This window comes from Candoia aspera, chromosome 4, assembly GCF_035149785.1.
Source record: "Candoia aspera isolate rCanAsp1 chromosome 4, rCanAsp1.hap2, whole genome shotgun sequence".
NCBI lineage: Eukaryota > Metazoa > Chordata > Lepidosauria > Squamata > Boidae > Candoia > Candoia aspera.
Window position 1 is genome coordinate 118,361,426 of NC_086156.1, and position 25,981 is coordinate 118,387,406.

A 25,981-nucleotide genomic window follows, 5' to 3' on the forward strand; every position below is an offset into this window, starting at 1 on the left:
ACCTCATTGGTGAGGACGATGTTTTTTCTTCCCAGACTACTCTGGACAAAACGGGGGGGGGGGCGTGAGAGGCGAAGACTCCCCCGGCAGACCTTTCCAGGTGGAAAGGCAGCCCCCAGCCAGGGGGGTTCAGAAGCGGCCTCCCCTCCTCCCCGCTCGTCTGGCGGAGCGGCGGCGCGCCTGACTCTCAGCGGGGAGAACTGCTGGGGCGCCCCTAAGTCTGCCTCCGACTCCCGGGACAGGCTCGTTCCGGCCGGGAGGGCGCAGCTCGGCGCGGCGTCCCCTTCGCAAGCCGGGCAGAAACAGGCGGACCGCCCCGGCGCCGCGGCCGGGAATCGCAGCCCGTCCCCAGCAACTTTCCTGGCGCTGGCGGGCTCCTGGCCAGGGCGCTGGGGCGGCGGGACGGCGGGGCTGGGGCCGAAGCGGAGCGGAGCGAGTCGCCCGTCCGGGGACGAGACAAAGAGCCCAGTGTCTCCGATCCAGGGCTGGAGCCGTTTCTCCCAAACCTGAAACTCCGGAATGGCAGCGACGCCGAGCGACCGCCGGACAAAGAAAGCTCCGGCGCGCAGCTCCGCGGAGCAGCGAAGAAGTCTGGCTGAGTTGGGCGAGCGCCAGCGACCGGAGGGAGAAGGGAGGGGGCGCGGAGAAGTGGATCCGGGTTAGGATTTTAGGGCGCCCGGGGGTCACTCCGAGGAGCCTCAGCCCAGTCGCCAGGGCTCGGCCTCGCCTCCCCCAAAACTTTTCCCTCCCCTGGAAAGGAGGGGGAGGGGATGAGACGGGAAAGCGCCGCCCCACCCACCTACAGCCTCTGTGAGCCTCGGCCCCGCCGATCGGGCAGACCCCCCTCCACGGCGAAGGAGGGGCAACCCCAAGCCTTCCCAGCCCTTTCTCCCGGCCGAAAGTGGGGATTGTTTCCAAGTCTCCCCCTTCCAGAAGTTGCGGGGCCGGCCCTCCAAGGCGCGCAAAAGGGGGAGGGGCTTCTGTCTGCCAAGGAGGGCCTCCAATACCTGGTGACTGAAGGGCTCCCCAGTTTCTTACAAGAGCCAAATCAACATGGCAGGGGACAGGGGCTCTCCCAAAAGGCAAATGGCCCCCCAAGTTTCAAAACCAAGAAGCCCGCTCCCCAAAAAACTTGGAACGGTTCATTCACCAGCATTGAAGAGGCCCCTTTCTGACTTCAGACCCTCGGAGAGGAGGGGCCCAAACCCCAAAAGCGCCAAGGACGCCCTACTGGTGGGCGAAGAGCTCAGCTGCTCTCCACTTGCTCCAAGGGAGCCCCTTTCTCTCTACGCGGTGGGGCAGCAGCGGGACCCCTTCCGGCTGCCGGTCCCGGGGTCTCCCGTCTCCGCTACCCAAAAGCTCCTTTCTCTCCCGAGACACAGGAGAACTGCGGGCGTTTCGATCGGCGGGCTGGGGCGCCGGGCCAAAGGGGAGGGGCCTCGCGGCGGCGGGACACGCCGGAACAATTCAGGGCTGAGAGAATGTGTGAACGTGCCAGAGGCCTCCAGCTCACGCAACGATGGTTGAGGGCCAGAGGGATTTATTTCACTCGCCTCGTCTAGATCCAGGTCCCAGGCATCAAGAGATGAAAGGGCGACTCTCCCCTCCTTTCCCGGAATCCGACGTTCCCAGGACGGGAACTACGTTCACTCGCATTTTGAACGCGACGCCAAAATGATTCATAAATCGGGAAGGCGAGGCGGGCAAGGAAACTGCAAACTGGTGGTGAAGTCAGGGCAAATGAGCGTAGAGAAGCGAATCCGCCTGGCCGCTCCACATTCTGACTTTTTACACCCCCCCCCCCGGGGCGGCCGAGAACCTCCAGCCCACAGAGGACCCGCAGCGAACCTCTGTGGAGCAGCTGGCGAGCCTTCCGGAGCCCCAAGCGTGGGGCTGCTGCAGAGGAGGCCCTGCAGCTCAGTCGCAGCCGCCGCCCGGGAAGGGGCGGGAGAGCCGACCTGCCGAAGCCGGCCGGACATCGGGAGAGCGCTGGATCCAAGGCGGGCCGGCTGGGGGCTGGGGAGGAGGGCGGCCGTGGGGATCGCGGACCCTGAGAAAAATCGGCCGAGAGGAGAAAAAGCGGCTGCTCCCAGCATTGAGGGGCGGCCCCGGCGCTTCAGCGGCTGCGTTCCCACGACGCGCAAAACCCTCGAGCCGGATTAAGGAGCGCCGAGGCCGAGGGGGTTCTAGGGCTGAAGTCCAGCCGGCGGAGCAAGCTCCGTCCAGCTGGCCCTGGGGGCCCGTGAGAAAGGCGGCGGCGGCCCGGCGTGGGGGGCATCGGCAGCGGTGACCTGGGCGCGGCTGAGCTCCCGCTGCTTCCTGCCTGGCTCCAGCCATCCTGGATGAGGCAGCCCCTGCCCTTTCCGCCCGCCGGCCGGCCGCTTCGCCGCGCGAGGAAGATGGAGCCGGAAAGCCGCCCGGGGGAGGGAGCCGGCCCTGTCCCTGCTTGGCAGAACCCCGGGCTCCGGCAGCAGGGAAAGCGGCGAGGGGCCAGGCAGGCCGCTTCACGCCGCCCGCGGAACTTTCTGCCACAGGAAGTGGGGAATGGGACCAGGGCAAAAGCGAGGGAAACGGCTCCGGTCTTGCCCCTCCTAGCCCCTGAACAGAGATTTGAATTTAAGCCGGTGGCCCTCTGCCTACCACAGCAGCCATTCTGTAAGGGGGCAGACCGTGCATGGCCGCCGTTTTGTGAGACATGCCCTCCCCAAGTGTCTGCTGACTCTCGGTCGCCAGGCGTTTTCCACTGACGGTCCCCGACTCCCTCTGCTGTGGCCCCTCCTGGAAAAGTCAAAAACAGGTGCCAGTCGGAGCTGGTGGCCCAGAAATCAGAAGTTCACCGACTGGCAGGTAGAAGGGTGCTTTCACCTGCTGAATCCCACCCTGCATTGCTTAGCTGTTCACGCTTGGAGGAATGGAAAACTGTTGGGAAGTTTTTCCCCAGCCAGATTAGAAATCACAGTTTAACCTCCCACATATGGGTTGGAGTGCAGCCTCTGTTGCCTTCAGCCAGCCTGCTATGGAAAGGTGACCCTGTGGCAGACACAGGACTCGAACCCAAGACCAGATTCTCAGTGCCTAACTGGCTGAGCCAATAAAATAAAATAAACCGGGGCATTTAAAAGTGAGCTGGCATTTCATTTCTGAAAGGAGTAATTATGGGACTTTTTCCTTTTGGGACCCCTGGTCCGGAAAGGCAACACAGGTTGCTTGTCCTTCTGCGCTGACTGAACTCCTTATGAGTTCAGAAGCACTCCTTCCTCCTTTCTGCCACCGCAAAGAGATCCCAGAACCGCAGCCATTTGCCTCCTTCCTTTCTCAATTAATTATGGTCAATACACCAGTGGCTTCTTTGCTTCCACCTCTTCCAGAACCCTCCTCCACCGCCCCACCCCGGGCTGGAAAAATATATCCGGACACACACTATGGAAAGTCTGCAAGCAGGGAACTTGCGAGGAGCACTACGGCCGACCTGGGTTATCTCCCTGGCCAGCTGCAGACACGCACACTTCCCTCTCTCTACAGGTCAGGCTGGGGGCAGGAAACAGAAGGGCCACGGCTGGCCTGGAAACGATGGTCACCAGCCCCGGGGCTGGCGGGGAGCCCCTGAAGTTGGCTGCGGTTCATTTCAGGGGGGCAACCCAGGGTGTCGTTTGGAAGGACGGGTGCTTTGCTGTTTAATCAAGGAGAAGAGGCCTGCGCAGGTGGGGTTTTGCCCAGCCTGTTTGGGATCTGGGCAGAAGTTCAGGCCAAATCTCTGCCTAGAGCTCGCCTTGTTAAGCCAGATTTTCAAAGTAAGGTTCAGTCCCCGAACATCCCCATGAAACGAGGTTAACCAAGTAGTACCTCTGAGCATACCCAGAGCGTCCTCTCCTTGCCACCTGCAACAGCACCCACGCTGCTGCTGAAGAGTCCCCAAGGACTTCAAACCCCCGGCAAGAAGTTTCAGGACATCTGTCAACCCTGTAAAAGGACAGGCCACCCTGGCTGGCTTCCAGGGGTCAGTTAACAACCAAGAAGGTCATGTGATCTGGTTGTCCGTGTGTGCACCTTGGCCTGTTGTGCAAACCTGACCCACGAACAGTGCGAGTGCTGGAAATGGGCGCATATTGGATGAGCTGTGTTGTGTGAAGGGGGCCTTCCAGCTGGAAAAGGGCCTGTCACCAGGAGGTGAGTGAGGCTCTGCTGGCTGGGAGATGGGGTCCAGACCACTCAGGGTGGCCCCGTCTCAGGAAGCACCTCTGCCCGCCCGCCCTCTTTCCCAGCCCTTCGGAAAAGCTTCTCCCCACTCTCCTCTGGGCCTGCCAGACTTTGCAAGCTTCCCTTTCGGGCTGGCTTGCTCCCCCGGGAATCCCTGAGGGAACCTGCCACATGTGCAGCACCCCACTGAACGCCTGGCTGGCCTTGCCTCCCTGCAGGACTGGCTTGTCCCTCTTGCTCCAGGCCTCTTGCACGGAATGGGTTGCACAGCTCCAGATTCAAATTGATTCCAGACCAAGATGGCTGGGAGAGGCAGGCGGAGAAATGGGGGTCCCTGGCTGGCTAATTGGAGGGCTCTGTAAAGACCAACCTGGTCTGAATTATGCTGAGCCCCTCCCCTCCCCTCCAACACCCCAATAAATTTCTTGCCTGCAGCCAGATGGGGGGGGAATGGGAAGAGATACAGAAAGCGGGGGGCAGGGAGGGGAGGTTTTCCACCAAGGAGGAACTGGATCCAGGACACATGGGGGGCTGCCCCAACACGTCTGCCCAGATGTTCCTCATCTGTGGGCCATCTCTGCGTGTTTTGAATATCTCCATTTATCTTTTCTCTGCAGTGATATTTAAAGCCCCCTGCCCCCCCCCCCCGGAGCTGGCAAATGGATTTGGGAAGGGGGAGAAGGAGAAAGGAAGGAAGGGGGGCTGCTAGGGCTGCGAAGGCGTCAACGAGGACCCCCGCCAGCTCCCTGCACAGGGCGGGGGGAGGGGGAGGGCTGTCTGCTCTAGACAATGGGATGAAACGCAGATCGTGTCCCCTCCATACAGGCGCACCCCTCCTCCTCCTCTCGGCCTGCCTTCCTACGTCTGCCTCGGCCCGTGTCCAGGTGCACTGCACTACAAGTCCTATTATCCCCTGCCCACAAGGACCGCGGAGTCAGGAGACAGCTCTCCTCTCCCTTGGAACCCAGGACCTGGCAGGCAGCCGCTGGACCCCGGAGTCCGGCTTCCCTTGGCCCCGCTGCCCCGCTGCCCCGTCCCCCGGCGCAGCTCCTCCCCCTCGGCCCGCGGGCGCTGCCGCTCCGCGGGTCTTCCCCCGAACGTGGAAGGATCTTTTGTTCTCCCTTTTCTCCGTTCTCCCCATTACTCCGGCAGGGAGGGATCCTGAACTCAGGAAATCACGCCTCCTCGGCTGCCGGCCGTTTCGCCAGCGCGGGAGCAGAGCTGCCCCTTCGCCGCCCGCCCGACATTGTGTGAGGGAAACGCCGACTGCTCCCGGACTGCAGTTGCGCGCTTCGGCGTCCGCCCCGGACGGGCGGTGTTTGCTTTGGCGGTGTTTGCTTTGCCAGAGCGAGCGGGGCAGGAGGCCGGCTGCCCCGGTCCAGCGAGGGGCATCTCCGTCGGAGAGGACGAGCGGGGGCGAGGGAAGCCAGTCCGCCCGCCCGCCCGCCAAAACGGCCGTGGCCGCTTAGCGCGCCCGCGAGCCGAGCCGGCCAAGGAAGCCGGGCCGAAAACGCCTCCCCGCCCTGGTACGCGGGATCCAGCCCGTGACGTCACCCCAGCTGCCAGGATCCCGGTTAACTCCGGCTGCCTTTGCGGCCCGCTGGTTGTTCAGAAGCACCATTAAGCCCCGGGGAGGGAAGACGGGAACGTCTGCCCCAAACTAGCACCCTCCAAGTGCACAGGACTTCGTTTCCCATCATCCCCAGTCGGGAAGCCCCCCCTCTGCTGCAAGTTTTGGAGTGGAGACGCCAGCGCCTACAGCCGTGTCTCGGCGCTCGGCGTCTCTCTGCAAAATGCGCGCAAGTGGCCCGAAGACCAGATTGGGGCGGTGTCGCCCGCCCCACCGCAGAGGGCCCTGAGCGCCCCCAGACGCCCCCCGCCTCTCCCCAAGCAGCCTGCCCTCTCGCCTCTGATACCGCTTTCCGATGCAGTTGGCGAAGAACAATAACCTCCGGAGATGGATGCCTGGCAGCGGCGGAGGAATTTCCTGCGTTCGGGAGGGAGGTGGGGGAGACCTCATAAAGCGGCCCCGAAAGAATGGCTTTTACTGACAGCCAGGAATTGCAGCCACGGGCAGGCGCTCCTCCCGCCCCCCAAGCAGGCACCGTGCGCGAGGAGCGTCCTCTTGAAAGCGGGACTCCTGGGTTAAGGGGTGGGGGCGCCGGAATGCAAGCAGCTGGGACCTTCCTCAGCCTCGGCATCCTCCAGATTCCCGGCCGGGGAAGATGGGACGTGCCTGGGGAGGTCGGAGTGCACGAGGCTCCTTCGTGCCTTTCAACGGGGTCCCTGTCCAGCGAGGTGTCCGTAGGGTCGGGGAAGCGGGGAGACGAGGATTCCGGGACTTCTTTGCGGGAGGCACCTCCTCCCCTCAGCTCTTTGCAGAGCGCGTTCTTCCTCCCCGGGGCGCTAACGCACCAGGGACCAAGGTGTGCAGCAGGCAGGTGGGCACGCCCGGGCCTATAGCCCAGCCTTGCCCAACCTCGCGTGCCATCATCCACAAGTTACGAGCGCGGTGGAGGAGGACAGAAAGCACCCCGGCGCCGCCCATGAGCTCCTAACCCATGTGCAGGTGCACATGGAGGAAACGCGCCTCGGTCACCTCGAGGGGGGGCGGCGGCGCTACATTTGCACTGCTCCCTCTGCGAAAGAGCCTAATTTAAAGCAGCGTTTCTCAAACTTGGCATCTTTAAGACATGGGGACGTCCACTCCATTCTGGGAGTTGGTCCACATGTCTTAACAGTTGCCAAGTTTGGGAAGCGCTGCTTTAAACTTTGGCGAACCTTCTTTTCGCATCAGCTCGCTTGCAATACAAAACCACCCCGCACTTGCGTCGAGAGACCAGCAGAAAGGGCCTGGTGCGCAAGCGCGGTCTCCCGCCCAGCCGCCGTGACGTACCCCTTCTGGCCCCGCCTTCTCCTTCTGGCCCCGCCTTTTCACAGTGCGACTTTCATGACGTTTTCACGGCATTCGGCGTTACGGCCGTAAAAGCTGCCGTCACTTCCCTTGATGTCGCTCTAGGGTTTGGCGCATCTGTGGCGGAAGCGCGCTCTTTTCCTCCCTCCTTCGCGTCGGAACGCCCGGAGGCCCGTCTGGGCTGCGAGACTCCATAGCCTCCCTGGCTGCCGAATAGGGCACTTTCACACCGGGCGCCATCTTGGATTGGAGGCGCGGCTGAGGCGGCCCATCCCCGCGACCGCCTCTTCCTTCGCAGCGGCGGCAACGACAAGCGGAGCGCGGCGGCGGAAAGAAACGGGGGATCGGCGGGTCCGAGGGAGAGGAAGGCGGTTCAGAGAGGGGAAAGTAAAAGGGGAGATTGCTGGCCGAAAGCCAAGTGAAGGGGGAGACTGGAAACTGCCGGCGGCCGCGAAGGGCTCCTGGAAACCGCCCGCCCCGGGGAAAGCGACGCGGCCGGCTCCTTCCAGGCACGGTGGACTACATCTTCCCTAATCCGCGGCCAGCCCCCTGCTGCTGAGGGTAGCCCGGGTGCCAAAGGGCCGCTGCGCCCTCCCGCCCGCCATGGCCGGCGCGCTCCCCCGAGAGAGCCTCCCTTGCGCGGCGCCCACCCCGCTGCCGCCGCCGCCGCCGCCGCCTTGCTGGAGCCCGGAGCCCGCGGTGGTGCTCACGCCGGAGCGGAGCGGCTCGGGGAGGCCGGGCGGCGGCATCCTCCGGCGGGAGCAGCAGGAGAGGCCTGCCCGCAGACGCGTAAGTGGGGCCGGCCGGGGGGGCTCCCGGAGCCAGGCGTCGTTCGGAAGGAGCTTCGCGCTCGGCTGATCAGTGGGGGCGGCGGCGGCGGGACTCCCCTCGGCGGAGCTGCTGCTCACGCCTCTTGGGGATGGGCTACTGTGCATTCCTGCCCCAAGCAGGGGGTGGACTGGATGGCCTCAAGGAGCCCTTCGAACTCTAGGAGGCTCTCTGCAGAGGGTCTCCCCCCCCCCACGGTGCGCACTGCCGGGGAGGAAAGCTGAGCCGGGGACTTCTTGCCTTCCCCGTCCGGAGAACAGCCGGGGCCTTCTCGCGCCCTTGCAGGTCCGCTTCAGGATCGGTTCCAGGTGCGAGGAGCTGAAAGAGGAGCTCCCAGGGGTCGGCCTGCCCGGGCCAGCGGAGGAGCCCCGGGGCGTCGCTGGGATGGTGAGGAGAGCACCCTGGGGGAGCCCTGCAGAAAACGGGCCCCCTCCTGCCCTCAACGCACTGGGCACTCCGGTCCCGCACGGCAGCCTAGCCCTGGGAGCAGAGGTCCAGGCTGCGCGGGAGCAGGCCTTCGATGCCCGGCAGGCGGCAGAGGACCTGATCCAGCACTCTTTCGTGGCACGGTGCGCGGTGGAAGCTCACGTCGGCGAGGGTGAGTGGCCTGGGGACCCCTGAAGGCGGCCCTCTCTCCCCAGGACACCGTTGCTGACTAGGGGATTCTGGGAGTTGAAGCCCACACATCTTCAAGCTGCCAGGGTCAAGAAACACAGCTCTACGCACCCACTGCTCTTTCAGGTCTGAACATTCCCCGGGACCAGCAGCTCTACCAGGGCCTCATAAGCCTGCAGGTGCCAGCAGATGAGTTGCTAAGCTCCGCTGTGCAGGAGAAACTTGCGCTTGTCCAGCACCACCCTGGAGGCAGGAAGGTAGGCCCTGGGCCTCGTCCCCCAGCCACAAGCACACGAACCCCAGTGCTGAGGCTGCAGGAAAGGCACAAGGCCAGTGCTTCGCGAGCAGCTGCACCAGCCACATTTGCCTGGGATGGGGACCGGCAGGGCGTCCGTGGGGAGGGGCTTTGCCTGCAATCCACTGGGTGAAGACGGGGCTCAGTGAAGCAGATGCCAGGCAGTCAGCATGCAGCTGGGCTAGTTCAGGAAGCCCCGGGCAGCACGTTCCACGCCCAAAGCTCTTTGTCTTTGTTATAGGAAGTGGCTGGCACAGGGCCTGACCTGATGGCGTTTTACAGGCCAGAGCAGCTGTTCACAGAGACCCCATTCCTGGAAGTGGAGGGGCTACCACCCCTGAAGCTTCAGGCACAGAGGCGGGACCCGGCCACCACGTTCCTGATGTACCGGAAGCTGCAGCAGTGGGCAAGTTAAGGATGGGTGGACACTGCGCACCGGGTCCTCTCGCTGGCCCATCTTCTAGAGACACGGACTTGGGCCCCCTCGCCGGTGGCTGTTTATTCAGAAGCATCCTTCAACACCCCCCCCCCCATTTTATACATAAACTATAACTGCCACTGGATTGTGTGATTTTTTCTCTTTACTGCTAGAAGGATTAATACCCTGGCACGCCTTGCACACACTTCTTGCTGCAAAAGCTGTGTCCTGGCAGAGCTTCTCTTTGGCACCAGCACAGCCCTTCGCCCCTGCCAATACCCAGGATTAATACCCAGGCACACTGCCCTTCAGGAGCAAGCTTCGCTATTCCCCTCTTCCCTTGAGACTCAGACAGCAGCTGGTAATAATCTGTAGGCTTTATTTATATATATAATCAACTTTTTTTTAAAAGATAAAACTCCGTTCAAACAAGATCACCTTACTACTACAGTTGGGGGGGGTCTCTGGCCCTCCAAAAGGCAGACAGCTCAGGACTGGAAGGGGGGGGCATCTTCATCTGAGGTCACAGCCAGCAAGCGGTGGGTTCCATGTTGTTACTCCAGTCACACACAAGGAAGTTTATTTGGGCAGAGGGCTTTGTGGGACCTCACAGAGATCAGCTGAGCCCTCCAAACTTGCTTGAAGTTCTCAAGACGGCACTGTCTCTTTCTCCAAACGGGGGGCTCTCCCCCCCCCCGCCACCCCCACTACAGGCTCAATGAAGCACAACCCTTCCAGAGATGAGATGGTTATGCAGTCAAGTTAGGGACCGGGCAAAGAACGAGAGGCCCTAAAGTTGCATCAGTTTGCCATGTCCACACTCCCAAAGCTATTGGGGGGGGGGAGAGACACCATTGTCCACCCCCCCAGCATAAATTTCAGGGGAGGCCAATTGGCTGGGAGGGGGGCAGCCTGGTGGGGCCCCTTTCGAGGGAGGTAAACTCTTCTCACTTCGCTGTTTGCCTGCCAACAGGAGGCCCAATCCCAGGCAGAGCCGCTTTGCCTTTTCCTGAGCACCCCCCACCCCGCCTCCAGACAGTGCCGCATTTTCCCCATCCCATCAGGTGCCCGGTTGTGCTGCAAGAGAGTCCCAGGTGTGTTGCCTCAGGGCCCTCTGCTGAAGCCGGTGGAAGGTGCTTCTGGGGCCAGCTCCATTGGGCTCAAAAAAAATCCACGGTGGGCCAATTTGTACCTCGCTCGCCCTCTGCCTTCAGAAGACTCCACATTCATCGGTGGGGGCTGGCCCGGCCGCCTCCCCCAAGACGCAGCCGTGGCAGACCCAGAAAAGCGAAGGGGGCGGCCTGGGGCTGGCGCTCCTCAGCGCACTCCGTGGTGGGCCTTGTGGAAGAGATAGATGGGGCGCTGGAACCCTGTGGGCGGGAGACCAGGGAAGGGTGTTAGGGGCCCGGGCTCACAAGCAGGACAGCTCCCTTGCACGCACCTTCTGCATTCCCCACCCACTTCCAGCGGGCAGGTGCAGGAAGAGCAAGATGTCACCCACACACCCCCACAACCCCCTGCAGCTGCAATGCCTGTCCAGGCTGGAGAACAATCAGCTTTTGTTTCTAAACCCATCTCTGCCTCTCCCTGCAGGAGCCCATCCCTGGGAGCAGGATGGATCTGCCCCCTCGAAAACTCTGTCTCATCACAGCCCAGCACCTATTGGTGCCCCCTAAAAAAGCATGCCATCCCCTGTCCTTGTGCCATTAACGGATTTAAGGTGGCACAGAGGAACACTATACACTCTGAAATACGTTCCAGGGAGTGTCTGAAGCACTGATGGTCTTCATCATTATTTGCATTAAAGACTCTGATGATCTTTGAAATCCGAGGGGGCTTCTGTCTCCAACATGGGCTGCTGATGTTAGCAGGAACTCTCTCACCTTGTGGGGGGCGGCCCCCCAACCACATACGGGCCAGGAGTCTCTCTTGCCAGCCAGCCCTCTCAGTTGCTGGGCTCTTATGCCAACCTGCACCTGGCACTCCCCCCTTCCCCACAGCCACTCTGTGGTGGTCGGGCTGAGAGTGCGACTGGCCCCAATCTCCCTCTGGGCTTCCATGACTGAGGGGGCACTTGGGCTCAGGTCTCCCTGGTGCCAATCCAACACCCTCACCATGAGGCTGATCCTTGGTTAGCCCTGCCAGCAAGCAGTGCAATTGGCCCTTCCAGCAAAGGCTCAGCCATTCAGGAAGGGTATGGCTGTGTGTGGCAGGGCAGCAGGGGGGCGTTACGCCATTTCTGCCACCATTCTGCTGCCCTTCAGAGTTTCTGACAGGTAGTTCTGAAGGGTGTTGCCTGGCCTAGGAAGGGCTTGGGCGCTTGTGGGAGAACACTTGTTCTCCAAACACCTGGCCAAGCAATTTTCTGGGGTTGCTTTTGCGCATCCCTGCCCTGCCCACCCGCCTCTGCCCAATCACCTTTCGATGTGTTTCTGGGCATGGCCACCAACTCGTAGCTGGAGAAACCCACTTCAGAGGAGGTCAGGTACGAAGGAAACTGGTCAGGTTTCAGCTTAATCCGGTGGTAATGCCTGCATATCGTTTCCTGGGAATAGGATGGGGGAGAATTTGTACCGGCAAGGAGAAGAGGACCGCTCCATCTCCGCGGGTACCCCGCCGAGGCAGACATCAGGCGAGGTGGAGCCCGCCCGGCTGCCACTGCCAGAGCTGTGCCCGGGGCCTGGCCCCAGTGTGCCAGAGCGCACACGGAGGGTACGAACAGCAACCCCCAGGCTGGGCCAGCCTCTCACCCACCGTCAGATTCTTCCTCTTCTTGTAGGAGGACCAGGCCTGGGGCTCCAGGAGGAGGATCCCGCCTGGCCGGAGGTGGCGGTAGAGGCGCTTGAAGAGGCGCTTCAGCCCCTCATCGCCCCAGTTGAGCTGCACCCATTTGGTGACGCTGAGGCAGAGGATCACGTCGTACTCTGGCTTCTGGGCCTCCAGCAGCTCGTCCCGGTCCAGGACGTAGTTGCCCTGCCAAAGAAGCCGGAAAGTTGGTCTGCTGCTGGCCGCGGGAGTGGGAGGTGGCTCCCTTTGCCCTGCTCGGGGGGAGGCTCTGCCCCCCCAGACCACAGCCCCGCTCCCCCCAACTCTTCAGCGTCTCTGGACGAGGCTGGAAACGACCTCTGACAGCTCTTGCTGCCACTGCAGAGACAGGCATCCCCGGTGCACTGGTGAAATTCTGCTCTAGCTTGATGCCTGCTTGGCCAAGGGAGGCTGCCCAAGTCCTGCCCCAGTGCCTGGAGGCTGTGGGGGTCTGAATGGGGAGGAGCAGGCTCAGGCTCAGGCTCAACCCTGACGAAGCCAAGCAGGGACCACCCTCTCTGTGGGTTTTCCATTCTAAGTTCTGGTGTTGCGCCCCTCCAGATAGAACTGATGTGCGGCAGCCCCCAGCCCCTACTTGACGGGGAGGTGGAAGCTGTGGCCACAAAGGCCTTTGCCCACATCTGTCCCGTGCGCCAACTGCACTCATCCCTGGATTGTGGGCCCTACTCTCGGCCACTCCTGCCTTAGTCACCTCTCATCCGGATTGCTGCAAGCCATTCTACATGGGGCTGCCCTTGAAGATCGCTCAGAAGCTTCAGCTGGTCCAGAATATGGCAGCATGGGCAGGGACAGACATACTCCGCATGCCACGTAACGCCTCTGCTATGCCAGCTGTAATGGTTACCAGCAGGCTTCTGGGTCCACTTCAAGTGCTGGTTATCACCTATAGAGGCCTTCATGCAGGGCTTCTCAACCAGGGTTCCAGGGAACCCATGGGTTCCATGAGAGGTCACGAGGAATTCCCTGAGAGATCATGATTTATTTAAAAAAACTATTTCAAATTTGGGGAACTTCACATTAAACAAGTAAGCTTCATTCTTTATTTTTGGTTTAAGAACATTAGTGCATCTAGACAGGCCTACCCATGAAACAAATATAATAATTTGGTAACTTCTGGCCTATAATTGACCCTAAATGGGCAGGGGTTCCTCGAGGCCTGAAAAGCATTTCAACCTCTAGGGTCAAACGGTTGAGAAAGGCTGCCTTCATGGGACAGAGCCCTGCTCTTGAGGGAGCATCTTTCTCCTGTTGTTTCTGCCCATCCTGTGAGATCTGGCAGAGCCAGCATGCCTTGGGTCCCCTCTACCGAGCGATGCTATCTAACAGGCCTTGCCGGCTTCTGTCGTGGCTCCTGTCCTTGGGAACAGCACCGACCTCGCCTTCTCCCAGGTGTTGGGCAAGGGTGCGACGTGGCTGACTATGGCTTGGTGTTACTGTTATTCTGTTTGTCATCTCCCTGTTCAGCCATCTTTCCCTTTTATACGTGCTGGCTTTTTAACGTTTTCAATCTGCAGGCCGCCCCGAGTCATTCCAGGTGCGCAGCCTGCAAATCTGTCCCTGCGGGAGACGCTCCCTGGACGCGAGGCTGGCCAAAGCACAGCCTCAGGAGCAGTTCGCCCTCCACCTGAGGCCTGTGCCCTGGGAGGACGCTGCTGCCCCCGGCCTCTCTAGCCAACGTTTCCCCTGGCTGCGAATCTGCAGAAACCATCAACGGAGGTGGGGAAAGAGGCCCTTGACCTCTCCCTGAGTAAGACCAATGGACTGTGAGACCACCCCCTCAATGCACGGCTTTTGGGGATTACAGATTTGGGGGGAGGCACGTCAAGGTCCTTCCAGGGCAGTGAGATGGCCAACCAGCTGTGCGATGGGCAACCTCAAGATCAGCACAGCTACGAGGGCTCCAGCTGAGCTCCCCTCCTCGCCCAGGCTCTGACTCCCTCTCCAGAGCCCAACAAGTCAGCAACTCTGAACCCTGGGCTTGAGGAGAGCCCAAGGAGGCGCAGTGCAGGGGGGGCGGGGATCAGCTGCACCAGAAGGGCATGGGGCTGACTATTTGCTAAGCACATAGACCCACCAGAAGCCTCTTCTCTGCTCCCTGGGGAAAGAGCCAAGGTCCGGCAACAGGGATCATGCCACACTCAGGCTTCGGTTTTGGTAAGGCCGTGCCCACATCAAGGAGGGGCTCCTGGGCTCAGCTATGGACGTGGGAAGAGGGAGGCAGAGCCAGAACAGAGGATTCCCAAGGGCTTTTCTGGGAAAGAGCAGAAGGGAAAGGGGGATCATCCTTGGGTGTCAGCCCCGTAGTAGACCAGACTAGGAAATCCACTCCACAGGAAGGCAGAAATTACTTGTACCGAGAGTGCCCATAGTAACAGAATCTTGCAAAGCTAATTGGGCTACACGCCTCCCCCGCTTAAAGCACAGTGTACTAGGGGGGTGTCTGCCCGAGCCACTTCCAAACGTTATCTGGATGTTCTTGACTTAAAACATTTCAGCCCCCTTTGCCAAGGTAACGGTCCCTGCACATCTCAGCCAAGGCCATCTTCCTTACTCCCTCCCCGGGTGCTGTTGTGGCTCAACGTTAGGCTCTGACCCAGGCCAGTGGATGCCCAGACAAGGGCGAGGACCACCTGCAGCTGAAGGAATTCTCAGCTGGGGCATGGGACCAGAGGGCAAGGGAAGGAATCTAACCAATCTTTTATCAGGCAGCCTAAGGAGAGCTGCCTGAAAAAGCACAGGTCTCTTCCCTGCTGCAGAGAACATCAGTGCCAGGGATGCAGGACAGCGGGCTCAAGTCACTCCCTTACCTTGACAAAGATCACGTTGTTAGGGAAGACCGTCGCATCCGCCCCTTCTTGAGGCACCCTCGGCGCAGCAATTGGGCCCCGGCTGGCCGTGAGAGAGGCAGGGAAGGTCTTCCTGGCTGGGGCGCCCCCCTCCCCATTGCCGTGACTGTCCTGGGGCTGAAGCACCTCTTCCTCAGAAAGGTAGTGCCGGATGTTCTGGCGGGCCGAATGGATAAGGGCCCCGTCAATGTCCACCCCCACCATTCTGGCAGGGCCCCACTTCTTGGCCACACTCAAGGTCAGATGGCCCACATTGCAGCCAACGTCCAGCACCTCTCGGCCTCGGAACCACTCCGGCTTCATCACCCGCAGCCGGGCATCCTCACAGCTTGGGTTGCGGTAGCCGTAGTACTTGCAGTAATTGCCGTACTGGAATTTGTGTTGCAGCTGCCGGCGAGGCTGCGGCGGCTGTGCGGACGAGGCCTGGGGGTGGCGGCCCCGGGGCACGCTCTGCCCCTGCTCGGGGCTGCTTCGGCCGGGCGGCTCGCCGGAGGGGTGCCTGGCTCCCTGCTGCCGGCCCACGGCCCCTTCCGACTTGCTACAAGTCCTGCGCCTCTTGCGGTGGTGGTGGTGGCGGCTCCCGGCACTTGCTGAAGAGGCTGTGGATGGGCAAGACGGGGTGAGGCTCCTCGAGGCCTGCTGGGCTGGCGGCGGCTCTCCGCCCTCCAGCAGCAGTGGGGAGACCACCTCGTCCCTGCAGTTGATGGCAGTGTTGAGTTCGTAGGGCTGCGGGGTGGCCCCATTGCAGGCCTTCTGGCACGACCGGCAGGAGGCTGTGGTGGCGGAGGGCTTGCCACCCCCGTCTGAGCTCCCCAGGGCACGCTGGCCGCCCCGGTGGCGGTGCCGCTTGCGCCCGGCTTTGATGGGGGAGGCCAGCACCGGCGGGTCCTCCTGGGCGTTGTTGAGGCTCAGGGGATCGGTGATGTCCTTGGGGATGAGGATCTCCACGGGGTCCCGGCCCTTGGCAGGCAGCGGTGACGACTTGGGGGTCTCGGCGTTGAGCGCCTGGTTGACCTCCTCGTCCAGGAGGCTGTTGAGGTTGAGCGGGTCGAAGATGTTGCCCCCCAGCAGGAACTCCGAGGGGAGCACCGGGTCGCACTCCGAGTTGACCCGGCGGCGCCGCTTGAAGGCGGGGTGCTTGAAGCTGCTGCCGCCGCCGCCGCCGCCCCCGACGTGGCAGCTGTTGCGCCGCTTGCCCCCGCCGCCAGGGGCCCGCGGGGGCGCCTGGAAGCCATTGCGGGGCCGCTGGAGCTGCTCCGCCGCGGCCGGCTCCTCCTCGGGCAACGGGCCGGGCGCGCCTTCCCGGCGCTGTCCGCCCGGCGGAGGGTGCGGCTGCCGGGCCGCCGCGTCCTCCTCCGCCGCCGGCGACAGATGCGGCCCCCCCTGCGGCGCGAGCGTCTCGTCCCCGCGGCCCTCGGGTGTCGCGTCCTCCGCCGGGGCGGCCCCGCCCCTGGCTGGGGGCTTGAGCAGCGGGGGCGGCGGCGCCGGGACGAGGAACGTCTCCTTGTCCGTGGCCATCTCGATCATGCCTGGCCGGGCGAGCGGGGTGCGGGCCCGGCCGCCGCGGTGCAGCGCTCGGTTCCGCGCGGCGCTCGCCTCAGTCAGCGCTCCGCTCCGCCCCTCGCGGGCTCCTCCTACGCGTGCGCCGTGCGGACGCGCGCCCGAGCACAGTCCCGGCAGCCTCCGCGCGCGCAGCCGCAGTGCTCCTCCCCGCGCGCGTCAGATCCCGGCGCGCACGCGCAGAGGCATTCGGTCGACAACCGTCCGACGCTCCCCCTCGCTCCTGGCGCATGCGCGCCCTCACACCCCACCAGAGGAAAAGCGCCTCGCGCCTCCCGCTTTCCCGCGATGGCTCGCTCCCCCTGCGACGGTGATTTATATACTCGAAGGGTGGGGCCACAGGAAGACGTGCCCCCTTCTCGCAGCTGAAGCCAATCAGAGTTCACGACTGTCGCCACAAGCGTGGATCCTCAGCCAATTGGAATCTTCTATGCGGGGCGTTCCAGAAGCCACCTCCCCCCTTACTCCCGCCTCCATTATCCCATTTTGACCAATAGGAGAACAGGTGTACGGCGTCTTCAACCAATCAACACTCCAGGATAATTTTCTCGAAAGTGCGGGTGAGGGTCCTTGTTTGCTGAGGGTGGCGCTTATCACGTGCCCGTGACAGCGTTACTCAGGCTCAAAGCTTATGCCCCACCGAAGAAAACTGAGTTTACTATTTTTTGTGTGATGGAAATAATTAAAGAATTATTCTCAGCATTAGAATATAAGGTGGCAGCAGGAGCAGCTAAGTGTCCAAAGCTTCGTAGTCATGTTTGCATTGATTTAAGTCTCTAAAGCGGACTCCCCATGTTTTCTAAACAGAAACATCGTCACTGCTGCAGAGACGGATGTTTTGATTATAAATGGAGTAAAAGGAGCAAATTCTGCCTTGCATGTAAACAACAGCAGCAGTTTTTTTAAAGGGCTCCCAATATGGACAGTTTTGGAGGGTCACGTGGCTTCGCTTCACGAAGATGTGCGCAAAGCCTCCTGGTACATGTAGTTTCCGAGCCCAGGTTTCCGTCTGTACATGTGCGAAAGACGCCACCGCCCTCCTCCCTAAGGAAGGCAAATTTAAGCGCGTGTCCCTAAAATACGGGTTTTTCCCCCCCCTGTAGATAGGACGTTCGGATCTTTTCCTTTGCACGGGCCCGGTACACGTGTTGAACTCCAAGGCCCCTTATCCACCAGCCAACACGGCCTTTGCACAAGCTGGTCTGTGGAAGATGGGAGTTGTGGTCAAAAATGCCCCCAGCCATCCATCTCCGGTACCTTCCGGGATGTCGAGAGCGGCTGCCACCGCCTCGCTCGCGTCCAGACAGGAGACACTCAGCAACGCTAAGACGCCTGCAGGCGCTGAAGTATCCCTCCAAGCCAGATTTGAGATTTGCTGGCTTGCTTTCGGCAAACTCACCCCGTTGCAATTTATTGTATAAATCCTGGCCAAATGCCCCCTACGTCTCCTTGCTGCCCTAGCGGCTGCCCGGATTTTTGCAGCCCCAGTTTGGCGGAAAGGGTGAACCTCCCACCCTCCAGACCCACGAAAGTGTGCCGCTGGTTCAGTGGGAGAATAACCGCAAACATCAGGCGGCGCTGTGGACTGAGCACCAGAGACTGCAAGAGTTTGGAACTTTATGCCTCGTGCACGGGTGCAGCCACAGCGCGCATCCCGGGGACGCTGCTCGCACCCCACCGCTCAGCCCGGCTCTTCTGAGCATGCGCAGCGCGGGCGCCAGCGGTGCAACAAGCAGGTCCCGGACGTTCCATGACTCATTCCTAGAGAGACGCGCCCCTGCGAGGGCAGCAAAGACCCGGATGTTGGAGCCGCGTGCTTGGGGCGCGCCTGCGCGTTAGGGCAGAGGGGAACGGCGCGCGCGCGCTCGCTTCTGGCTTGCGCGATTTTGCCTCAGTTCAAACGCAGCCGCACGAAATAGACATTAAAAGTTTTTACTGAGGTACTGTTGAGTTTTAGGAAAAGAAGCAAAATTAGCCCATATGGCCCGAGGGTGACACAAAAGCTCCTCTTTCTCCGCCCCCCGCACTTTTTTACCTCACGAAAAATGCTGAGGCAGCAAAAAACATTGAGGTGCGAGGTTTGCTTTGTCATGGATACCGCGCACCGCGTAGGTGGAAAAATCCACATGAAAATCCCTTCTCTTCCCCCCCCCCCGTCCCCGTCCCCATCACACACAGTAGGGTTTTAATTCTTCAACTTACGGAAAACCCCGCAGTATTTCCTTCCCAGGCAAAATGCCAGTAAAAGCAGCAGAGAAAGGGATGGGAATCCTGAGCCCTTACGGACCACTTTTACCTCGGAATGAGCCTCCATGTCACGGTCCCTTGACTTCAGCTGCAGGTGCGGCTTTTCCCGGCCGCCGCTTCAAGCGGAGTCCCTGCCTGCTGTATTCTGTTCGTTGCGTCTCCCCAGAGCCCTTCTCGCCAAAACCTAGTCCTAAGCTGAGCAAACGGAAAGCTACGAAGACTCGGCCTTTTGTTCCAGGCCAAGAAAACGGCCCCTGACATCCTCCCCCAAAGGACCATCGGTCCCTCAGCAGCCCTATTCAGCCCAGGATAGTCCCCAATTCCCTCCCTGCGGATAGGGTGGTCCCGGGGAGGGTTAAGTCTCTTGCCCTCTGTCCGCCCGCTGGGTCCTGCTCACCTATTCCACCAAAAGGCCTCCACAGATTCCATGAGGGAAACCGGCTGGGAGAAATGGGGCAAATGAGCAGAACAACATAGGGAGGAACAAAAAAGTCTGTAAATGCTTTACGATAGAATGTTTTTTTCCCCTTAAACCCAGAACGGCCGGACATTGGGTGCCTCGGAGATACTAACGAAGTGATCAGGGCGAAGATGCCCAGGAGAATTCTGTGATGCATGTTATTCCACCGTTCGCTACCCCTCAGATAAGGGTGGCAGCCACCAGCCGGGATGGCCTTAAAGGGGGATTAGTGGAGGGTGGCCTTGAAGCCTCGGGGCTGCCTCCAGGCTGGAGCAGCTGCCTCCCCATCCCACGTGCAGGGGAGCATCTCCACCTCCGGCTTGGGTGCTCCGTGGTGGTACCTGGCCCTGGGCAGCCCTGGCCGGGCGGAACAGGACTCGCCTTAGCTTCTCACAGGCAGGGGAGTTCGTTCCCGCAGGAGCTGCTGGGGGCCGCTGTCTGGAAGGGCTTTAGAGGGGGGTTCAGGGAGGACAGGCCTTCCTATCAGCCCTGGAGGCCCAGCGCTACTCCCAGGCTGGAGCAGGTGCCCCCCAGTCCCACTTGCAGGAGGACAAGCGGGAGAGGGGAACCTCTCGGTCTCCTGATTGCGAGTACCCTGGAAGCATCTGGTTGGTCCCCGTTGCCGGATTGAGAGGGGCCTTGGCCTGATCTGGGAAGAGTAGTTTTAGGTTCTAAAAGGGGCAGCACAACTGAAAAGGTGCTGTCTTTGATGGCTATCTACTTGGCTTTCAGGGGGCAGCTGGAAAAGGAAGTCCAGACTGTATCTTAGTTGCCAGGCAGGTTCATTGGCAAGCCTTGAGTATAGAGGCCCAAGTCTGTAATGACGTTAACTAAAAAAACACTGCAGTTTAACCTGAGTCCAGAAACAAACAGGAAGCTAGTGGAGAACTGTTACCAATAAACCCACATACAACAACATGCTGCAATAAGGAAGCCAGGATGTTTGTTTGCTTGTTTGTTTATTAATCAGATTTATCACTGGAGCCCAAAGAATTGTCGACAAATTTAAAAATCGCTAGGAGAAATGTAACAGGTTTAAATGTTCTTAACTTTGGCCAACTCAATAAACGTAGGAGTTGGTTAGATGTCCGCCACTTTCACACAACGCAGAACGTACTGACATAGTCTCCTATCTCTGGATGTCTGCAAATAGTCTATTCCGATCGTTAGCCAAGAGACAGAAAACTCCCACTGTTTGTTCTCCATGAAGAGCACACAGGATTGCAGGTCACGTTAATGGTCTTTAAGAACTGAATTTTATATTTGTTCGTGAACTTTATGGCTCATCTTTTCAAGACTGTACTAGTATTTTTTTTCTGATGGAAATCTATTTCATTAAATAATTGACTAAAATCTCTCAGCATCAAAAGGAATTGTGCTTACACACTGAAATATTTCTTGTTTTGTGCTGCCAGCATTTGAGGATCTTTGGCTGAAGCAAGTAGAATTCTGTTGCAAGACAAAACGTATTTTTTGTATTATCAAGACCTGAATGCAGCCACCCTGGAAGACATATAGGGGGTCCCCTCACCAACCTTTGCCCAGACTGAAGAAGCTGCCCGGACAAGCAGCGAAGCGTTTCTACCAGAAAGAAAGAAAGAAAGAAATCCAGTTGCCATGACTCAACCTGAAGACTATTCCACCCGGGTGACTGAGAATCTTCACTGACATCAAGATCTGAAGCTTTGGTGTCTAGTGGGATTACTTTTTTATTGCTCCCCAGCAGCTGGGAATTCAGAAGGAATTCAAAATTCTGTCTTTGTACCTAGAAGCCACGTGGCATGAAGCATTGCCAGCGTTACCTACACAATAATGTCTAATTCCCTTAGTAGGCCTGCTAATTATTTTCTTAAATAATCTGGGTGTCAATCTAAGCAATAAACATATTGTAAAATCTGATAAAGCAGGAGCCACATCTATACAATAAAACTATTTCCAGTTTTAACCCCATTTTATCACATTTTTTCTCTAAGGGACTGCAAGAATGGACGTCTGTGAGGTTGCAGAAGCTCTTTGAGTATAGATTTGTTTTCACTTGCCAGCGCTACCGGACAAGAAAGCACAGTGGCACAATTCGTTCACATATGTAAGATAAAAATTATATCCTACCTTTCTCTTCAGTCGGCGTTACTGACATAAAGTAGCTCACAAGAGCAGGCAGAGGTGGTTTGGATTTATTATATGGGTATATAATTTATATACTGTGCGCGCGCGTGTAATTATATAATTATAAAATATGTAATTATAAATTATAATTATATAATTTAAAAGTATGGTTTCATCCCTGTACCCATGTTTTTACTGAAAGTTCGAAGACATAACAGTTGAAAAACATTTTTAAAATTTTGGTCTGCATTTGCATAATGTTCACATAAGATTATTCGTATGAGGAGAGAAATCTACAAACCAATGCCTTATGAATGCTGGGAACACTGAGAAACCTTTTCACCCTGAGAAGGGTAGGGATAGCGACAGCCACTAAGGGCTCTGGAAGAAGCAGATTACCAGCCAGGATTCAGGCCCAGACATGGGGCAGAACTTGCATTGGTTGCCCTCATTGATGACCTATGGGGGCCTTAGATAAGGAAGCATACTGCTGCTAATCCTGGATTTCTGGAGGCCATCAGTAACATCAACCACGGTATCCTTCTGGACTGCCTGCAAGGGTTGGGATTTGGGGGCACCGCTCTGCTTGCTACCGAGTGGGCAGTTCCAGGCTGTGTGTGTGTGTGTGTGTGTGTGGGGAGAGAGGTGGAGTCCCGGGGGACCAGTGTGAGGTGCTGCAGGACTCAATCCTCTCCCTCTATTCTATTTAAAATCTGCATGAAGCCATTGAGTGAGGTCATGGTATGATCTCAGATAAGGTATCTTCAGTATGCAGATGATAGCCGGTTATACATCCGTATGTAACTCAAGAAAGGGGAAAGAAGGTTGAAACTTAAACCTAGCAAGAGGGAGTGGCTGCTGATTCAGAAGACACCTGAGTTTAGGGTCATGCCCACTTCAGCTCTAGGTGGGGCTGCGTTCCCCAGAAAGAGCTGATCTGCGGTCTAGGGATTCTTCTGGACTCTCAGCTTCTAGGACAGAGTATCTAGAATACCTAAGCCAATCTGATTGTGTAGCTGTTATCAATCTCTTCTAAACAAATCCAGGTATATGGGGTATTTTCTTTTAAAGGGAATATTTTAAAAATCATGCTACAAAAGAGCAGCATGGGAAATTGTAAATTCATTTTATTAAATGCAGCCATTGTCTGCTGATTTTTGTTTATTTGTTGCTGTTTTCTGGTTAGATTATCTGAATGCCTGATGGGGCCTTTCCCCACTTGCCCCAAACTATGGCACCAACTGACATGGTACTTGCAATATCTTTTTTCTGCACTATCCCCTTCATCTCATCTCTAGTTTGTGAGACAGGCTTAACCTGACCTTAACTGTGCTGGTGTTGAAGTATTTTCCCCTTTATTCTGATACCCACAAGGGCAGCCTCAACGTGCTTAAATATGTTAGGATTTGTCATCTGTTACCTCCCAGAGAAGTCAGAGGATGGCTGTGAGGTGAGACAAAGGCAACAGATCGGGGTTTCTCAACCAGGGTTCTGCAGCACCCTTGGGTTCTGCGAGAGGTCCCTAGGGGTTCCCTGGGAGATCATAATTTATTTAAAAAATTATTTCAAATCTGGGCAATGTCACATTAAAGAGGTAAGTTTCATCCTTTAGTAATAATTTTGTAACCTCTGGCCTATCTTTGAGCCTGAATGGGCAGCTGTTCCCCCAGGCCTGGAACATATCTCAAGGGTCCCTCCAGGGTCAGAAGGTTGAGAAAGGCTGCAATAGAGGCAGGCGAGGGACTAGAAATAGGGCCACAAAAGTTAAGGCCAGTGTAGTATTCTGCTGACAAGAATTGTTGGATCATAGCCTTTCAGCCCCTGGAACAACCTTCTGTTCCCTTCATGTTCCCAGTATGTTTGTCAGTCTGTCATCAGTTCTTTGTTGATGCAGATGCAGCACATTTGGAGATGTACTGCCATATGGTGAAGAGAGGAAGTTTATTAACAGATTTAATTGTGGTTAGATTACATAATTAGATTTAGATATAGTGTAGGATTAGTAGAGTGGAAGAAGGGGAAATCCTGGGGAATTCCCTCATTTATTAAGGTATCGGAATAGCGGCTTCCTTTTTTAGAAGTGGCATGAATAACACATACTTTGCCTTTTCTCCCTGCTCCTCTGCCCCTTCCATAAAGCAGATGCAAAGCAAAACCTCTGAGACAGGTTAATGCATCATGGCAAGCCAAAGCAAGAAGCCCGGTAAGTGACCAGTCTGTACTCCATTCCTTCATGTCAAAAAGTCACTATTTTGAGATGAATGCACTGGCTGTGTTTCGCACAGCAGGTAGGGATGCTACTCCTGGTCCCTCACTGGCGATTTCCCCCCAAGATCTGCAAAGACCTTTTCCTACTTGGCCCAAATTACGATATCAATATCTCCTGGTTTTCTGCCTTATCCTCATTTATTTATTTATTTGATTTATATAGCCCCTGCATCTCACATAAGTCACTCTGGGCGGCTTACAGTAAAGTAGATTAAAACAATAAAATAGTAATATAAAATTAAAAACATAGCAGCCGAGCTTCATAAATTACCATCAACAAAGCCAAGAGACTTATCACACTCCTGGGGCCCCATGGTGCTGCCCCTCTCATCTCTAGTTTATACCCAACCCGAGACAATTCAGGCGTCCTTCGCTGTTTTGGTTTAAAGGGGTGTGTTCCCCCTTCTTCCAGCCGGAGTTTTGCCGTGAATGTGATACGGTACGCGTCACTGGCCATTTAGCTGCTGATGCGGTCAGAGGGCAGGCTCCATTGGCCAGCTCTGTTGGCCACTTTAAGCTCTTGTGGGCGTGCTCCCGCCCTTCCAGCCACCCTGACCTTCTGCTGCCCAAAATGCCAATTTAAAGTGAGACACTTTGGGCTGGCTAAGTAAGAAACAGCAGGAATAGAAACCTTCTTAGAGAAGCTAAAGAAACCGTGACATAAAGAATTACAGTGGTGAGTCAAATGCAAGGCCTCCGTATGGTGAGACATAATTCAAACTCTTGCATCTTCTTCTCCTGCCCGTGCAACAGGAGGGCCAGTACCCAGCCTCTTTTGGGTGGGGGCGATGCTTTCCACACGCCTCTCGTTTTGATCCGCTCCCTGGCTATTTGCTTGCGGGCCTCTGACAAGTGACTCTCATATAAACAGGAAAGAGCCAGGTTCTCCCAGCTGGTCATTGCTGGTTCTGACCCTGCTGGTTGTGTTGCAGGTTGTTACTTCTGCCAACATGGGCTTTTGCAGGTTTGCACTTGTTACAGTTTTTATTAGTTCTGGGGACTTGTCCGCGTGCATCACACTTGTTGTCTCGATCTCTCGGTGCTCCTGGAACTCGCCTTGTGCAGCTTCCCTTCCCATAGCAGTGCACCATGGTTTTTCATGTCATTCAGGGGTGGAGGTTTTGCCGGCTCCATTCCTGCTCTGGTAGCACCAGCTGCTAGGGTGATGATTGTCTTCGTTACGCACGAGCCTATCACCGCTGTGCAAGTTTGTTCTGCACGTGCTCTCCAAGGCTGGCCAGCAGCTTCTTCTGAGCACTACTTTCAGTGAGGTCAAAACTGGACTTCTTGTTCACCTGCTCCAGTATCACCATGACCTTGCAGTACTAATCAGGGGGGAGCTCATTCATGGCTGACTACTCCCTCCCATAACACCCCATGCCCTCCACAGCTGGCTGAGTTGTTTTGGAACACAGGTGCAGCCCCTTTTCAGAATGGCACTACCCCCTTCCTAACAGCTAACAGCTGAGGAAGAGGAGTTGTCAGGAGCACTGGAAGAGCTCCTCCCACTGCGCACACACACGCACACACACACGCACACACGCACACACTTATGTACTTGCCACTTGCTGGGAGGAAAATGAATCTGGAAGACTCCACCAACTCTTTCTTTAACTTGGCCCACAATAAGCAGAAAGCCCAGCACCATTGGCCAGTGCTGTGGCAGAACAGGGGCCAGCAAATTTACGCTGGTATACTTTTCGGTAGCCTCAAGTACGCGCAAATGAAGAGCACAGTTCAGCTGTGAGGAAGAGCCAAATTCCTGGCTCAGCTAAATCTCCCAGAAACAAGTGGGGCAAAAGAGGAGGACTAGGTCTGCCCCTTCACCCCACCCCATGTGTAGTCTACAAGTCGGGAAAGGAAAGCAGCTCTTATTCAAAATGCAGTGGGTATTTTCCCAGTCTATAGGCAAAAGTCAGATCCCGCAGCGAAGAGTGAAAAGTCGCACAATTCTCTTCTGTTAAAAAACAGGGGACAAGACTTGCTCCCAGAGTCTCTACTGAGAATGGAAACGTGTCTCTCATCACCTTCTCCAGATGAAATAAAAGAAGGCGGCGTCAGGTTACAGATCAAAATAGCAATAGCAACGACAATAATAAAATTTTAGCTTGTATAAGACAGTCCCTGGTGGATGGTACTCTATGTAAGTTAAGGGTGCTGCTTGAATTTTTTTGCATTATTGCACTGTATTATTTATACACTATTAATTTACTAAGCATAAAGCTGTGGTTTCTGTCGTTTCAGAATTCAAGAAAACGTCCAAAAAAAGCTTTGCTCCTCCAGTAGTTAAGTCCTACTTTGTTCCCTTTGGAAAAGGTGAACTGGAGCCTCATGGCAAACAAGAAGATGGAGTTCCGGTCAAATCCATAAATATATCACCAACCCAAAGTAAAAGACAGGA

The 25,981-nt window shown here is 57.4% G+C and overlaps 2 protein-coding genes across 2 annotated transcripts; one reads left to right on the plus strand and one right to left on the minus strand.

The window, feature by feature from the left end:
- Window positions 1–7,444: 7,444 nt before the first annotated feature.
- On the plus strand, window positions 7,445–9,410 carry PPP1R35 (protein phosphatase 1 regulatory subunit 35). Its single transcript, XM_063303140.1, has 4 exons — window positions 7,445–7,900; window positions 8,225–8,537; window positions 8,681–8,811; window positions 9,091–9,410. The coding sequence occupies exons 1-4, from the start codon at window positions 7,715–7,717 to the stop codon at window positions 9,262–9,264; spliced, it is 804 nt and encodes a 267-aa protein (XP_063159210.1). The 5' UTR covers window positions 7,445–7,714; the 3' UTR covers window positions 9,265–9,410.
- Window positions 9,411–9,626: 216 nt separating this feature from the next.
- MEPCE (methylphosphate capping enzyme) lies at window positions 9,627–16,780 on the minus strand. Its single transcript, XM_063301718.1, has 4 exons — window positions 14,901–16,780; window positions 12,022–12,240; window positions 11,686–11,812; window positions 9,627–10,637 (listed from the first exon to the last, which is right to left on the minus strand). The coding sequence occupies exons 1-4, from the start codon at window positions 16,464–16,466 to the stop codon at window positions 10,585–10,587; spliced, it is 1,965 nt and encodes a 654-aa protein (XP_063157788.1). The 5' UTR covers window positions 16,467–16,780; the 3' UTR covers window positions 9,627–10,584.
- Between the last annotated feature and the right edge of the window lie 9,201 nt (window positions 16,781–25,981).

Excerpts from the sequence above, each read along its gene's own strand:
- PPP1R35 (XM_063303140.1), top strand. The coding sequence starts at position 7,715 with ATGGCCGGCGCGCTCCCCCGAGAGAGCCTCCCTTGCGCGGCGCCCACC. Across the intron at positions 8,538-8,680 it reads GGAAGCTCACGTCGGCGAGG|GTCTGAACATTCCCCGGGAC; the intron begins GTGAGTGGCCTG and ends CTGCTCTTTCAG. Across the intron at positions 8,812-9,090 it reads ACCACCCTGGAGGCAGGAAG|GAAGTGGCTGGCACAGGGCC; the intron begins GTAGGCCCTGGG and ends TCTTTGTTATAG.
- MEPCE (XM_063301718.1), bottom strand. The coding sequence starts at position 16,466 with ATGATCGAGATGGCCACGGACAAGGAGACGTTCCTCGTCCCGGCGCCG. Across the intron at positions 12,241-14,900 it reads ACAACGTGATCTTTGTCAAG|GGCAACTACGTCCTGGACCG; the intron begins GTAAGGGAGTGA and ends CTTCTTTGGCAG. Across the intron at positions 10,638-11,685 it reads GCCCAGAAACACATCGAAAG|GGTTCCAGCGCCCCATCTAT; the intron begins GTGATTGGGCAG and ends TCCCGCCCACAG.